This window comes from Schistocerca serialis, chromosome 8 (assembly GCF_023864345.2).
Source record: "Schistocerca serialis cubense isolate TAMUIC-IGC-003099 chromosome 8, iqSchSeri2.2, whole genome shotgun sequence".
Taxonomy (NCBI): Eukaryota; Metazoa; Arthropoda; class Insecta; order Orthoptera; family Acrididae; genus Schistocerca; species Schistocerca serialis.
This window is the reverse complement of record NC_064645.1, coordinates 303,873,438-303,889,598: the sequence shown is the minus strand read 5'-3', so window position 1 is coordinate 303,889,598 and position 16,161 is coordinate 303,873,438. Positions and strand designations below refer to the sequence as shown.

Here is a 16,161-nt window from a genome sequence, read left to right as displayed (position 1 = left end):
TGTCCCCCCCCCCCCCCCCCCCCACGCCCTCCTCCTCAAGTGGTGTATAACACAGAACGTGGGTGGGGAAGTTAAAGGTTGAGAGACAGAAAAGAGGCAGCAAGGGAAGGGGGTATGAGTGTGGCACTGGTAGTTCCACTGTAGTAGAAGTTGGGGAAGAGTTGCATGTGACAGATGACGATGTGTTGTAGAGCATTGGAGGCAAAACTTTTAAGACTCGTACTTTTTGTTTACTGTGTTGTACAAACTGGCATTTATGCTGCTATTATTAATATTATTATTACATCCTATGTTTTTTTAATCTCCTTGTCACGTCAAATTCAAATTTGTTGGTTACTAGTTTTGAACCTGTGTTCACATTGTGAATTGTCATCAAGTTGTAAAACAGAAAGGGTTGTGAAAAGTCCACATTGATACATTTCATATATTTACCTTTATGGTCTGTTGTACACTCAGCCACACGAAGAAACACTCAACACTGTGCTTCAAATTAGTTATACATAAATCTGAATATGTATGTGTATGTGGATATAACAGGTGCCCAACGGTGAGGTCAACAGCGTCCTTTTACACTTATAAAAACAAACGAATGTGGAGATGAACTGAAAGTGTCGTACATGCATGCACTCAAAATGACCACACAGTCACTCCCGTATCACATGCACTCGCACATAACTAGAACCAATTACGAGGGAAGAGAGCTAATCAAGAAATTAAAACACAGAGACAACAAAACACCGAAGAACTAAAAGAAAAGCACAGGGAAATGGGACTGGCTAAATACTTACAAAAATCTAGGATAAGCCATCCACCCTTTGACACATTAAGAACATCTCCAAGAAATCTTGTTAAAAACATTGGACAATTCACAAAACTTTAAAATCCTAACCACATTCATAAAATAGAAAGCAGATTTCACTGGCAAATCCGGCACAATCTGCTTGTCAGCATATAAAATGCAAATCAATAAAATGTGTTGCACCGTGATCTGCATGCCACAAGCACCACACATTGGAGGGTCCTCTCACCAGAGCAAGAATCGTGTGTCATAGGGCTGTGGCCCATGTGAGGAGGAGTAAGAAGAGCCTCGCCCCGCCAATGTGGCTGGAAAGAAGTACTCCACGGCCGAGTTGTGGGCTTGATGACACAGAGCTTGGTATCAGTCACTGCCAGCCACTTGTCTTCCCACCGACACATGACTTTGTACCTCAACAGCGAGCTGATAGCATGCAGGGGGATAGCACACCCAAATACCAGAGGATCGCAAATCGCCTCCTTGGTTGCTCGATCCAACCTTTCATTCCCTGCACTTCCAATGTGCCCAGGTACCAAGCAGAAAGACACCTCGTTCCCCAGTCGTCGTAATTGTAGGAGGGCATGCTGGATATTCTGGGTTACTGTATCTGCTGGGTACAAATGTTCGAGAGACTAAAGGGTGGCCAGAGAACCTGAGCAGATGAGAAACCTAACACTGGGAGAACATCTCATCTGCTCCAAGATAGCATACAATTCTACATTGAAGATGGTAAATTCTGGAGGCAGTCTGACCTTGACGATATGACCCGGGAAAACGAGAGAGCAACCAACAGAGTCCCCCTGCTTAGGCCCATCTGCAAAAACAGTTACATGGTCGTGGTACTCAGATAAAATATCAGAGAATATCACATTACAAATGGAAGCAGGAGTGCTCTCTCTCGTACTGCATCAAATCTAAAATCACTCTGGGCCTCTCCAGTAACCAGGGCAGCGGGCAGTTAAAACCCTGGATTTGAGGTCGTACTGGTTCCACACCGAGTGACTCCAGCAAACACTGCACACGGATCCCACATGGCATCGTGGCTCGTGGACAGTTGGAAAAAAGGCATTACAGAGGTGGACGAGCAACAGTATGGTGTGTGGGTGAAGTTGGAGCTGCAAGGAACTTACACGAGTGACGCACCATGAGGAGCTGGCACCAGACGGTAAGTGGCAGTTCCCCCGCCTCAGCACAGATACTAGATATGGGACTGGTCCGATAAGCACCCGTGGCCAACCAAATCCCCTCATGGATGGACAGTGCCAATGATCTGCAAGTAAGATGGCCTCGTTGACCCATACACCGTGCAACTATAGTCCAGTCGCGAATGCACAAAAGCCCAATAAAACTGAAGGACACGCACCCTGTCCACTCCAAGACCTGTGGCTAAGGCACTTGATGATGTTCAGTGGCTTCAGGTCTCTGGCTTTCAGGTCTCGCAGGTGTGATAACCATGACAATTGGGAGGCAAAGATGAAGCCCAGAAACTGCACTGTCTCCCTAAGTTGTAGGATGGCATCTCCCATATTCAAGGCAGGCAAATTAAGAAGACGACGAGAACAATTAAAAAGAACACATGCACACTTATCTACAGAAAACTGAAAATCCATGTTTACAGCTCAATCCTCTAACTGCTGCACTGTGAAATGCAACTGATGGCCCGCCGCTGCAACACTGGTTGAAGAACAGAAAACAGCAAAATCGTCTATAAATATGAAGCACTGAACAGAACTTCTTACCGGAGATGTGATACTGTTGACGACTCTGGCAAAGAGGGTAACACTTAAAGCACAGCCCTGAGGAACACCGTTCTCCTGCGCAAATAGATCAGACAGTGTGTTATCAACTCGGGTCCTACAAAACCGCTGAGACACAAAAGACTGTATGAAGATGATGACGTGGTCACGAAAGCCCCACCTGATGCCGATACAGTGATGCTTACAGAGGAAAGCCTGCTGAGTAGCCGCCTCTAGGAGAGGCAGAGTGTCGACAGTGAACCGAAATCTTCGAAATCCACACTGAGAGCGGCTAAGGAGTTGCCTGGTCTCTAACAACCAGACCAGAAGATAGTTAACTATTTCCTCCAGGGTCTTTCTTACAAAGTTTGTTAAAGTGATAATCCGTTAACTACTGGGACTTGTGCAATCCTTTCCAGGTTTGAGGAGAGGGATCAGAAATGCCTTCCTCCACAAGTAGGGGAAGTTGCCTGTCTGCCATATTAGATTAAAACATTCGAGGAGGGTTCCCTTTGATGCCACTGGCAAATGTCAAAGCATGCAGTACAGGATTTGGTCGTGACCAGGGGCAGTGTCACGAATCTCAGTCACTGCCAATTCGTGCTCCCACATGGAGAATGGGGAGTTTTAGGCCTAAGATCTGTTGGGCCTGAAGTCCAATTTTTCCCTCACTATAGTCGCACAACAGCGAAGAAACACCAGATCCTGGCTTGTATTGGCAGTAGTTTGTGCAAAATGTTTGACCAGCATCTGAGAAATGTCTCTGGGTGTTGCTTGGAGGCACCTGTTCCAGCACTTCTGCTATCGGTAAATGGGCAGTATTTACCAGTAACCCTCCAGATGGGTTTCCATACTTTTATACAAGAAGTGGAAAGGTTGATGGAGTCCAGGAAAGCTTGTCATAATCTTTTCTTACTCTCCCTAACGATGTGTTGAGCCTTGGCCCTCGTGACTCTAAAGGTCCTAAGGTTATCTGCTGTCGTTCAGCATTAAAATTTGGAAGAGCCGCACGCCTTTTCCAGATCGCGAAATGACACCCATCTGTCCACTGAGGTCCTGGCCATTTCCTAAGATGAGCTGCGGACTGCGGGATGGAGGAGTCAGCAGCACGAAGGATCACTTGTGTGATGTGGTCCACCCATCCTTGGATGCTATTGCAGTGTTTGAACACAGCCAGCTGGCTGCCCTGCTGACCATCCATTTTGGGGGCTTAACGTCAGGTGGTGAGCCATTTAGTAGGTGAAGGCAGTTTGGGAGGTGTTCACTGGAAGGAAGGTCATCAATGACCTCCCACTGAACAGAGTCGGCGAGGGTGGGAGGGGGAGAGGGGGGGGGGAAGGAGGGATGGTTGGAGGGAGGGGGGAGGGAGGGAGGGAAGGAGGGGGGGGAGTGGAAGAGAGGGAGGGAGGGAGGGGGGGGAGAGGGAGAGAGGGGGGGGGGGGAGAGAGAGAGAGAGAGAGAGAGAGAGAGAGAGAGAGAGAGAGAGAGAGAGAGAGAGAGAGAGAGAGAGAGAGAGAGAGAGAGAGGGGGGGGGGGGGGGGGGGGAGAGTGGGGGGGGGGGGTCAATGGCTGATAATGACCCAGCAGCAGTAGAGAAATGTGTGCGCATACCTGTGTTGAGGACGCACAGCTTGTGAGATGTCATGAGACCCTCCAAAACCTGTCCCCGAGAGCAAGTATTTGGTCAAAACCCACAGGACATGATGGGCATTGAAGTCTCCCAGGAGGAGGAATGGTCGCGGGAGTTGTGCGGTAAGATCCATGAGAGCCTCAGAGTCTAGCGCATCTTCTGGAGGTACATACAGTGAGCAAACAGTGATCCTTCGACACACTTGAATTTGAACTGCACCTGGTTGCAGGTCAGTAGCCAATGGGAGAACAGAGGAGTGGTGCGTATTAGTGACAAACACTGTGACACCTCACTTGGCCCTTTCCCCTGATAGATCATCCTTGCAGTACATAGCATATATCCCTGTAGCACAGAGACACCTGTATCTTTAAAATGTGTTTCTTGTAAGCAAAAGCACAAGGGACATGCCTGTGCTATGAGCTTCAGTTCCTCCACATGAGTCCTGAACCCGTTCATGTTCCACTGTAGTATGGAAGCCATGTCATCGGTGCGGTTTTAATTTACCCCTATTCTTGCACTGGGGAGGATAAGCACTTGATGAATGAGGGGAAGTGGAGGAGCTGCCTGGAACAAGACCTCTAATTCCTTGATATTCTCCTCACCAGTCAGATCAGTCTGACTGTGCTCGGGACAACTTTTGACCTGAATGTTGTGAGCCTTTCACTGAAGCCTTGTCCCTTCAAGGATGAGGGAGGAAAAGGAGCGATGAGAGGCACTCTGCTTTTCTTGTACCTTCTGGATGCTTACTGCTGAACTGTTATTGGTCATTCCTGGTGCAGCTGCCTGGATTGCTTTGTCCTTAACTCTTCTTCCCTTGACATGTACACGTGCAAGTACAGGTGCTTGTGGTGGATACAGGCACACTAGGCACTGTCTGTGTCGAAGCATCCGCCTTGGAACTAGGTATCTGTACCATGGAAGAATATGGGATGACAAAGACAGGGGGTTTCATCACCTTATATTTTTTTTGTTTCAGCATCTCCTGTACTTTGCATTCTTCAGCAAAAACAGGCAGTCTCAGCTCCCGACTGGGTGGTTCATAGAGTAGTTGATGCAGATCGCTGGAGACAGGCAGTCAGTACCAGTGTCATGAGCGGCTTTCCTGCAGTTCCCGCACATTGCTTCACCTCCACAACTCACTGTTGCATGGCCACAATGCCGGCATTTATAGCACTGCATAGTGTTTGGAATGTAAGGCCGAACATTAAGTCAAAGGAACCCCGCCATAAGATGTTCAGGCGGTGTCGGAGAAATGAATGTGACAATGAAAGTGGCAGTCTTTTCAGTTGCTCCATTATTCCTCAGAATTCATTGCTCCACATCAACTATTCCCTGGGATGCCGATTCTTGCTTCAGTTCTGCTATGTCAATGATATCTTGGCAAGTGACAATGCTGTTACTGGAGTTGAGAGAGATGTGCATCTATACAACCATATCACAGTCACCAAGTTTCTGTGATTTCTTAAGAAGGTCTACCTGCTTTGACTTGCTAGTTTCGACCAATAATGAGCCATCGCACAATTGTTTTATAGATTTTAATGTCCCAGGAATGACTTCCAATTGCTTATGAACATAGAAGGGGGGACACTTTTTCAAATGCCCCACCTTCCTCTTTATCACAAGAAAAACATTGTTATTCATGACTCCATGAGCCACGTTACTGCAATCCAAAGTATTCTTATACCAGGAGGACTAGCCTCTCTCATTCATTTGGATGAATAGGTGTGAATACTCCCAGGCGGCACACCCTTTCCACTGGGAGCAGAAGAAGATGATTTCGAGGGTTCCATCTCGGTCCCATGAGCAGCTAGTGAAATAAGGGTCCACTCAGACTGAGCCCCGCGTGCCTGAGTAAGCTTTATACAACTGAGGTTGCACGATAATGATTGTTCCACCTTGACAGCCACGCATCCCATCAGCACACAGTACACCTTGAGATTAAGGTTTTTCTTTTCTTTTTAATAGATTCATTTTACGATCTGTGCCGTCAAGCCAAGATCCCCGTTCCCTGAGACACACAATGGTCCACTGCCGCACGGTGGTCACTGAAGCATGCCCAGAGCTTACCGTGACCGGGGGCTGGCGGTGCTTACCAGTCCCCAGCTCAGGGACCCCGCGGTCACCAAGCCCATACCCAGCAAAACATTGCTAAGTTCCTGAGGAGAAATCTGAACACAAAAATAACAGTTAGTGGAGTATCATACATTTTTGAATTCTATTACAATTGTAGTCTATATAAATTCAGGCATGCTAGAAAAAAATCTTAACTTCATAGTCTCTGATATTATTGAATTTAGCATATGCTAAAATGAAGGACTAAGTAAGGAACAAGTATTTTTTGTTTTCTCCAAAAAATTTCTGCTCCAAGATACAGCCCTCCAAAGATGACACTGCGCATACCATTTTGAAGGTACGAATTTTGGAAAAAATTTTAAAATGCTGTAGTAGTTTGTTTGGACTATTCTTCTTTTTTCCGCTCAAAGAATTTTTCGATTTCCTCTTTGGACAAATGAATGAGGGCTGTGCGTGTGTAACATTTCACCTATCACGTAAAATCCTCAGCATTCTGAATCACAGCTGTATTTGGTCTGGAAAGATTATGTTTTGTAGTATGGTGCTTCAGCAGGCCTCCTACACCATCACAAGGCCCTTCCCACAACAGTAGCACTGTGTACCCTAGTCAGTTGGCACAAGCAACTCACTCACTTCAAAACAGCTGGCAACGATTTTTAAAATGACTAGGAGCACCATAAGAAATAATGATGATCATCTCTGCCCCTTTTGTGGTTGAAGAATTTTGCACATTACTAGCATGTGCTGAGTCACATCCTGTGTCATCACTTATAACTGCAACATTTGTGGTCTTGTTTTGAAAATACGTCACCACTGTAAAAATTGAAACCTGGTCATTACTACAAGATATCCTTGTACTTTTTGTGGAAGAATTACAGTCCAGTTCTCAGCAAAATCACAGTGAAGCACTAAAAATAGGTCTTCAGTCTGTAAAGACCCTTCCACTTCTGCAATGTGTGTTGTGGCAATTTCTTCAGAGGCTGGTGTGTTACGGTACTGCTTTCACAGATCATTTACCACGTTCATCACTGAAACTGTCAAAGGCAACAGTTTTCTTAATTAGTTTATTTTCCTCCCATGTCACATATGTAATTTCTGCAGAGTTATCTGCTATGTCTTCCAGGCCAAGTGTCTAAAGACAGTCCTCCCTTTCCAGGGCAGTCACCACATTCTTGAAACAAGCAAGTCTCTCGCTTTACATCACAAACTACTAATGACTTGACATGCCCAACCAAGGTGTCACATGCTCCAGTAAGTTGTTCTAAGTTTGCACACAAAGCTCAAAATTCATGCAGTACACACAGAAACATACATCGGTAGAACTACCCACTTTGGTTGTAGTGCATAAAACTTTGATCTTCCAATATGTGAAGTTGTACAGTTGCTCTTCTAAATTGCAAAAGTTTCTTTTAATACTGCTAGTCATGTACCTCTTCACTTTCACAACTTTTTGACCTTCAACTTTTACAGTTATAGTGTCTTTTTTGTTGGCACTCTGGTGAGAACAGTTCCATTTATCTTCCAGATAAAATGGCTGCACTATTTGAACTTAAAGTGCTTCTACAGGATGACCATAATAGGGATCTGGTCTTCCAAAGACTCCTTTTCCTTTGAAAATGTCAGTGGAATAATAGTTAAAACTTTCACCTTTTCACTGTAGGATTCACAATATTCAACAGCTGAACTGGTATTTCTGAAAAATTCCTGGCAAGAGGTTAAAGAGTGCTTTGGTTCATTTTCTTCTGAAGATGGAATGTCTACTTTGAAGAGTGTGGTCAGTTTTGATGTGGTGTATTCATCAATACCTTTAGTAATTTTTCTATGCTTTCTTGATGCATAGAGCTTATGATTTGAATTCACTGGCCACGGTTTCTTAACAGGACTAACACCGATCTCTGTAACTGACTGATTCCAGGTATTTAATTCTTCCTCTATTGATGCAAGATCTGCATTATCTGCACCATGGGAGGTTTCACCTTATTCTGATACCATCATTGTTGTTATTCTGATTATGTCAAAATATTTAGGACACAAAAAGTCGTCAATGGAAACAGCCTCACTTTGAAACAGAGTCTTCAAATGAGAACACTTATTCCGAACCTGAACAAAGTCTTTTTTTATGTCATGTGTAGTCAGCACACTTCACTCTCCTGCAACCCCAATTACAAGACATTTCAAACAGTCCTTTTCAAAAAAACACACTGCAACTGTGTCAACTGGCAAATTCCTCATGAAAGCACAGAACTCACTGAATGGTCTCAGATCTCTTAGAAGCCTTTTCAGTGAACAAATTAGCACTGAACAACTACAGAACAGAAACCTGCAATGAACAACCACAACAAAGAAACAGACAACAAAGTTTAAGCAATATTTGCAACAATTACAATAGAAACACACATTGTAGCAAAGAAATTAGCAAGAAACAACTTCAGTAAAGCCATACATTACCCAAAAAAAAAAGGTTTTTTTTTTTTTTAAATAATTCCTATCCAACTCAAATGTGGTACCTCTTCTTTACACGATACTAATCAACAGGAAAAATCTAACTTTTCTGGATTTGCATTATTGAAAATAATTTTTTTTCTGTAAAATATAAAAGAAAATTCAAAAAGTTACAGTAAAAGAACTTTGACAGATATGTCCAAACTGAGAATACCATTGTAATCATAAATCAATTATGTTCCAAATAAGAAAACCCTCTAACAAAATATCTAGAACTATTACAGAGCTAGAGCATTTTAAAAATGTTTCCAAAATTCGCATCTTCAAAATGGTGTTATCTTTTGGAGGCCTGTATCTCAGGACAGGATTTTTTTTATTTTTATTTTTATTTTTTTGGGGGGGGGAGATTGTCTTACTTAATCCTGAATTTTAACATATGCTAAATTCAATAACATCCGAGATTGAAGGTAGCCCCCCTGCGTGAAGCGATACAGATTATGCCTACAGTTCCTTGCATATTTTCAGTACTAGGACTATCAAGCACCACGTTGCGAAGAAAAATTTGACTTCTTAAGTGAACAAGTAGCCGATGATTTAGGAGAGAGGGATGTACTTCAAGAGATGTTGGCTATTAATTTGTTCCTATGAAACATGACATTTTTGTTGTTGTAATTAGCACTATTTGTTACTGTAGTAAATAGCAGGTAAAATTTTACATTTAAGTTCAAACAGGTTTTTGATGATGTGCAACTACTGCGGAGTACATTTCAACAGGGATGGGTTACCTTTCAGTGGTCAAACAACAGAAGTTGTTCTTTTTTTTTTAATAAACAGCTGCACAAGCTATTTATTCCAATGATTTCATGTACAACTGAATTCACAAACTGGATATTGTAGTTGATTCTTTTCATGTTGAAGTGAACTGCACAACAGATCATTAACCTAGCACAAACAAAGAAAATCCAACATTTTGAGCTGTAGTCCTAGGCCCACAATAGAAAAAGAAAAGAGCTGTAAGTACAAGAGGAAGGCACCACCTGAATGAGACGATGTCTGACCTTTTCCCAAAGGCAGCAACAAAAAATGAAAATAGGTGACAAAAGAGGAAAATCATCAACAATACTCAAAAGAAGAAAAGAAACAGGAATCCTTTAAAAGAGTGGAAAAACTGGACAAATGATACAAAATAAATGAAATCAGAAAAAAGAACTAAAATTAACTCCTAGGCTTCTAGAAAAGTTACCATTATATCAGACCGATCTTCCAAAGCTCTTTTCTGACATAAACCTGGCAGTAAAAATATGGAGTTACATGATGGTGGTTTAAGGACTGTAAACAAATGTCTGAGAAGCTGTGGAGTTTGCAGGATGGAAGAGAGTCTATTTGCAACACTAGTCGAAGAAAAACAAAACTCACATTAGAAAGTAAAATTTATGCCACTATTCAATTTCTGTGTGTGTTGCTTTCTTTTTCCCAGCTTCACCTGTAATTTTCTTCATATGTGTCATTAGATGTAGTATACAATTATTACATCAATAGAATACATTTAGTTCTGTAGGGGTTGGGATGTGACCCCTTCAGTGATGGTTGAACTGGCTGATACCAAATCAGGGCGGAGTGCTGTCTGGATGTGGGGTCTGGAACAATTTGGTGATCTGTCAGTAAAACAACCCTTGTTATATTAGTTCGTTACTCATGGCAATTAAAGGGATGGGGCTGTAGTCTGAGAGCAGGTTATTGAAGATGGCGATAAAGATGGTCGCGAAAACATGGCGTGTCAGCCTTTTGCCTGTCCGGCTGGTAATGCTTGCTATTGGCATTCAAGCAACTGGGGAAGCATGATTCAAGCCTTGCTCTACTGGTGCTGGACGACTGTGGCCACTGCGCATGGCTCGGCTGATCTGTGGCCGCATCTACAACACTCCAGGATATATGGTGTTTAAGCCATGATGTCCAGCATAATTGAAGATGATGGTGGATGGGCACGCCCTGGGCAGTTGTCAGCAACAATGTAGGCCTGTACAGGTTGGGGACAGCAACAGTACAGCAAGCCAGCTCAGGCTTGAACTTGTGGCCCAGCAGGAAAATGGCTGATAACAAAACGTAATCGTCCAACACATTGCCCAGCAGAGCGGAGTCAAAAAGTTGAATGCATGCAGATTTCACTGTGGCCACTGGCAACAGATACCATTGATGGCAGACCATTGTGCAATTTTTGTCTCTGTCTCTTTATCATGAGTATTTGAGAGTGGTGGTCTGATTTGGATGGGGAGGGGGGGTGGGACATATAAATGAGCCTGTTAGTATTTTTCTAATGGCAGCAACCCTAACCTGGCTGGAGTGGCAGGATATTGTCACTGGGCAGTGATGGTTTGATTTGCTCTGGTTTAGTGTCATGGACTGGTATCTTCCACTTTGGAAGTGTCCGATTTCACCCATCCGCTTTGACCCGTGACACAATGGTGGTGGTGGTGGTGTGTGTGATGTCGCTAGTGCCGTGTTCTTGAGTTGGTTCGTGCTTGTAGACATCGTGGTGCTGTATTTGATGGCACCATCTGGTGGTGACTGTTGACATGTGGTATTGGGTTCATTTGAGTGTTATCACTGTAGTAATTTGAGTTTATTTGAGCCTGAGTAATCAGTGCTGTAACGTGATTTTGGAAGTGCTTGCTTTGTTTTCTGTGAGGTATTGTTTTCCTTTTGTTTATGTGCGTGTGGCATTTTTGTTAGGTGTAATTAGTTTGTGTGTGTAAGGGGGGGAGAGGGGTATTGTAGCAAGACTACGCGATTTTGTTGGAGACTTTTGTTGGTAAGTAACTCTAGCTTTGGTTTTATTCAATAGTAAATTGATGTTTTGTCTGTTATTTTTATGGTATTTCAGTTGTAGTTTAATTGTTTAATTGATCTCGTGAATATGGGGGTTTTTGGATTTTCAAATTGTTGAGGTTTGGTTTCAGCGGTGTTTTGTGAGTTATGTAGATGTGTAAAGTATGGGGTTGTGATTTTTTTATTTGTGGTTTGCCGGTAGGTATCGATAGCTGTGTTTGAGCTATATAGTAGTTGTTGTTGGGGTTGTTTTGTGGGAAGAGACCAGACTGCGAGGTCATCGGTCTCATCGGATCAGGGAAGGATAGGGAAGGAAGTCGGCTGTGCCTTTTCAAAGGAACCATCCTGGCATTTGCCTGGAGCAATTTTAGGGAAGTCACAAAAAACCTAAATCAGGATGGCCAGACGCGGGATTGAACCGCCGTCCTTCTGAATGAGAGTCCAGTGTAGCTATATAGTAAAATAACAAATTTCACTATTCGTAGTTCTAGGTGTTGGCTTTTTGGTGTCGAGGGCTTTGTTTGATCAGTAAAGGTCAAGGGAAATGTCCAATCCACTTTACAGAATTGCAGATGGCTTTTTGGTATTGTGGGCTCAGTTTGAACTATATAGGTTGAGTGAAGTGTACACAATTCCTGGTGGTTTTGTGGCTGTAGCACTGTCTTAAACTGAGTCTTTTTTTTAATGGTGTGATGTTTTGTATTGTTATATATTTAGCTTTTCCCTGTCTTAAGCCCCCTATTTGCCGCATTTGCCCCTTTAGTTTCATTTTATTGTTGGAGTTGGATGTTCTTGTGTCATTTTTATTTCTGTTCACATTAGTTGGCACGTGTATGTTGTGACAATATTGTCTCCATTTTGGAAGTAGGCTTTCCACCATATTGATGACATCATGTGTCAAAGATGGGTGGAATCAGAGACTTTCCTAATGTCCCAGTAAATAATTCAGCGGCATTTGCTTGATTAAAAGCTGTTGCTCTTTATTTTCCAGTGTTTTTGGGTTTTCATGAGGTGAGCTGCTGATACCAGCTCATGAAATCATCAACCTAGTTAATTACGGGTACTTTATTTACATCAAGTACTCTGTACGCTTACATCCAGCTATTTGTGTAATATGTGTAAGTTGTCATCTTTGTAAGTCAGTTCATAATTTTTAATAATGTAATCAAAGCTTACATTTCACCTTGGTGATAACTTTACTTATACACAATGATAACGCTATGGTGGTATTAGGGTGATTACTCTCACTAAGCTTTAAATACTCACTGGTGGTTGGGCTGTTTGGGGGAGGAGACCAGACAGCGAGGTCATCGGTCTCATCGGATTAGGGAAGGATGGGGAAGGAAGACGGCCGAGCCCTTTCAAAGGAACCATCCCAGCACTTGCCTGGAGCGATTTAGGGAAACCACGGAAAACCTAAATCAGGATGGCCGGACGTGGGATTGAACCGTCGTCCTCCCGAATGCGAGTCCAGTGTGCTAACCACTGCGCCACCTTGCTCGGTTTAATACCCACTGGCTTACGTTTCTTAACCTGCCAAAGCACAATAGTACACCCTAACTAGATTTGCAGCACGTCTACGAGACATGATATGTTTCATTTCTTTCAAGCCCTTTGCAATTTTCCCCTCACCTCCTCCAATTTGATACACTTCTTTGCTCACATTCACAAGATATTATCCAAGTCTTGTATGTATTGTAGGTAGGCTATATTCCCTCAACAACGTTGAAATCTATCCCCAAGGGTATATTAAAAATCTGTCCTATGCGCAGACAATGTTAAAGCTGTTACTAAGAAAAAGTTTTTCAGGTGGTTTATGGAATAGTTAGATGCAGACAATTGATTAATTGAGTAAATATAATTTACCTCATTAACATTAACAGAAAAGGCCGACTGAAAATAGAACCGAGCTTTTGCTTTTCACACCTTGAAGAAGTATTAATTAAACAGCATTCCTCTTAGGACAGCAATGGACTGGAATCTATTGTCCTGTTGTGGAACTTGATTGTTTACTGTATGGCCATTAACATCGATTTTAGTGGTGGGAAATTCTAACTCCTTTACTTTCGTTCCTTATAATGGACACTAGTCATCACTAGTTTCTGGCCATTCATGTGAGAATAAGGGACACTACATCAAACCTTAGTTTGCTACTTGCCTCGTAATTGCTAACTAATTGGCGTTTTGATCAGCAAATACATATTCTGATACACCTTGCCACTACTGTATGGGAAAAATAACATTTCTACAGACTGTAATTGTATAAGAAACTTACCACTAACACAAGATAATATTCTATTACATGCTTGTTATGTCACTTAAAATCTATTTAATATTTTTAAACACAATTGGAGCTGAGTTTGCTTATACTATTGTCTGCACAGTCAGTGAGTACACAGTATTCCAAAGTTGTTAGAGCATGATTGATGCTCTTATAGCTTCTGCAGGAGCCAAATGTGATATAGTTTATTAATACTGAATGAAAGGGCCATGGCACGAAATTACACTATTACACGGGGCAAATCTCAATACTGCTTGAGACTGATGACCCTGCAGTTTAGTCCCTCTACTCTCCAACCAATCAACTAATAATACTCCTTACAGATTTAGAAAGTTGTTTGCCATGTGCAGGGATGCCCTATCTCTTATTAATGTGTTCTGGAAAGTAGTATTCAGATTTATTAATGGAGGTTGGGCAATAAAAGTTGCCGTGTTGCCCCACCACCACCACGACATTGTTCATATTTTTTGTATAATGTTTTGTATATTCACCAAAATAAATGGAGATTTATTACATAATACAGATTTCCTAAATTAACCTTCCAGTTGTAATTATGTACAATGAAAGGTATGTTACACGTGGAATAAACAAACCTCGGGCTACACTACAGATTGGATGATTACCATATTTACATTCGTTGGCGAAGCCAATTCACAATCTAACTAACACCTTCCAATCTAATCTATGCACCATCGGCTCAATCAAGGGAGGAAGGGATAGGAGAACCACACACTAAATCAAGACTGGGGCTAGTGACTGCCAATGTGGAAGTATTCAAATGTTAACATTTCTACACTCACACTAAGCCATTGGCTTATCTGAAACCTGCGTTAGAAGGCACCTATTTAAATTGACTATGTCAGGCATTAACAATTTTTCAAACACACCACATGTGAACATCCACATTTAGAAACTGACCTATTTGCTATGAATGCTGCAGGTAGGACTACATTTTCTCATTAAAGAAGGCAGTTATACAGTATACTATCAAAACACCAAGAAAAAAGATCAATAAGCGGACTTGGCATTCAATGGGTGATAAGACTGGAGTATTTGTCTCCAGTTGAGAGGTTTGTTCTTTCTCCAAGATATGAAGCTTTAGTACAATGTACAGATGCGATTTTGAGTTAATTTCGTAGTATCATACTTATCGAATACTTGATTCCAGCCATTAGGACAAAAGATTATAATAAATTAAACTTATATCTGCCTGCACGGAATACTACATAGCGCGTGGTGTTTTCACAATATCATAGTGGTTATTTCCACGAACGTCCATAGTCAAATGTGCATAAGTTCATACAGTTCGTTAAATTACTCCTTTCTAAAAGAAAGGAGAGTTGATGTTCAAGTCTCGTCGATGTCTAAATCATTGTGGACATAGCACTAACTTGCTTACAACAGATTCTGGCGGCTATCGGTTCAGCGTAATATCTTCTTCTCACCATGAGATTCTCACACCAATGACTAGCTTGTACGTCAGTTCTTATTTAAAGTATCTATTTCTAGTTTCAACGACTAAACCTTTAAGTAAGACTCTTAAGCAATAACGAGTTTTGAACTCAAGAAATAGTATTTATGGTAATGACTCACCTTAGCCCAATCAGGTTTCAATTCCACAGTTCTTTCCGCATCTTCCAGTGCCTGAGAGTACTTTCCTGCTTTTGCATACGCTGCTGAACGGTTACTGTATAAAACGTGATTGTTTTTGTCCAGTGCTATTGCATCGGTATAACATTTAATCGCTTCGTCGAGCTTGCCCGCTTGTAGGGCGGCATTTCCTTTGTCCTTCAATGCATTAACCTACACAAAAACGAATTTCTATAGTTTACAAATAACGATGGTAAATACAAGAACTGTAACAAGTAATTAAACAACAGTCGCCACCCGGACACGCCGCTACACATGATGCACTGTTGCTACACTTAACATGAAAAAAAGCACCCTTACATCAAATTGTTTTTCTCCCTTTCTTCACCAATTAACATTTTCCTAACTAATTATTAAATAAAAATTACCTTATCCATTTCACTTGCACAACACTGAACACTCGATTCTTACAGGTAACGAAACATCCAGAACTACGAGTCAAGCAAACAACTGCAGCTCAAAGATAATGGATTTTCAGTATTTTCGTGCCATACCCGGCTTTGGAAACGCATCTCATCCTCTCAGTAAATACTTTGATTCTACTTCCAAAACTGTTCACCAGACGACAGAGAAAAGCTCTGCACGAACACATGAAGCTCTTCCTGACGTTACGCGTTGATGTATAGAAGAGGATGAATAAATATGAAAATAGTGCGGTCTGTTATCGCAATTTCAAATGTTCTAATGCTAATAGGTGTAGAAAGCTAACTGCGAAGAAACCTTGGGC

General features: G+C 42.1%; 1 protein-coding gene across 1 annotated transcript in view; it reads right to left on the bottom strand.

Annotated features, from left to right (window-relative positions):
• LOC126416341 (stress-induced-phosphoprotein 1) overlaps positions 1-15,957 on the bottom strand; it is a 51,652-nt gene extending 35,695 nt beyond the window's left edge. Inside the window, exons 1-2 of the mRNA XM_050084013.1 lie at positions 15,803-15,957; positions 15,378-15,587 (exon numbers count right to left, since the gene is read on the bottom strand). Of these exons, the coding sequence (XP_049939970.1) occupies positions 15,378-15,587; positions 15,803-15,811 (219 nt within the window). The 5' untranslated portion in view covers positions 15,812-15,957. The remainder of the gene's footprint in view (positions 1-15,377; positions 15,588-15,802) is intronic.
• Between the last annotated feature and the right edge of the window lie 204 nt (positions 15,958-16,161).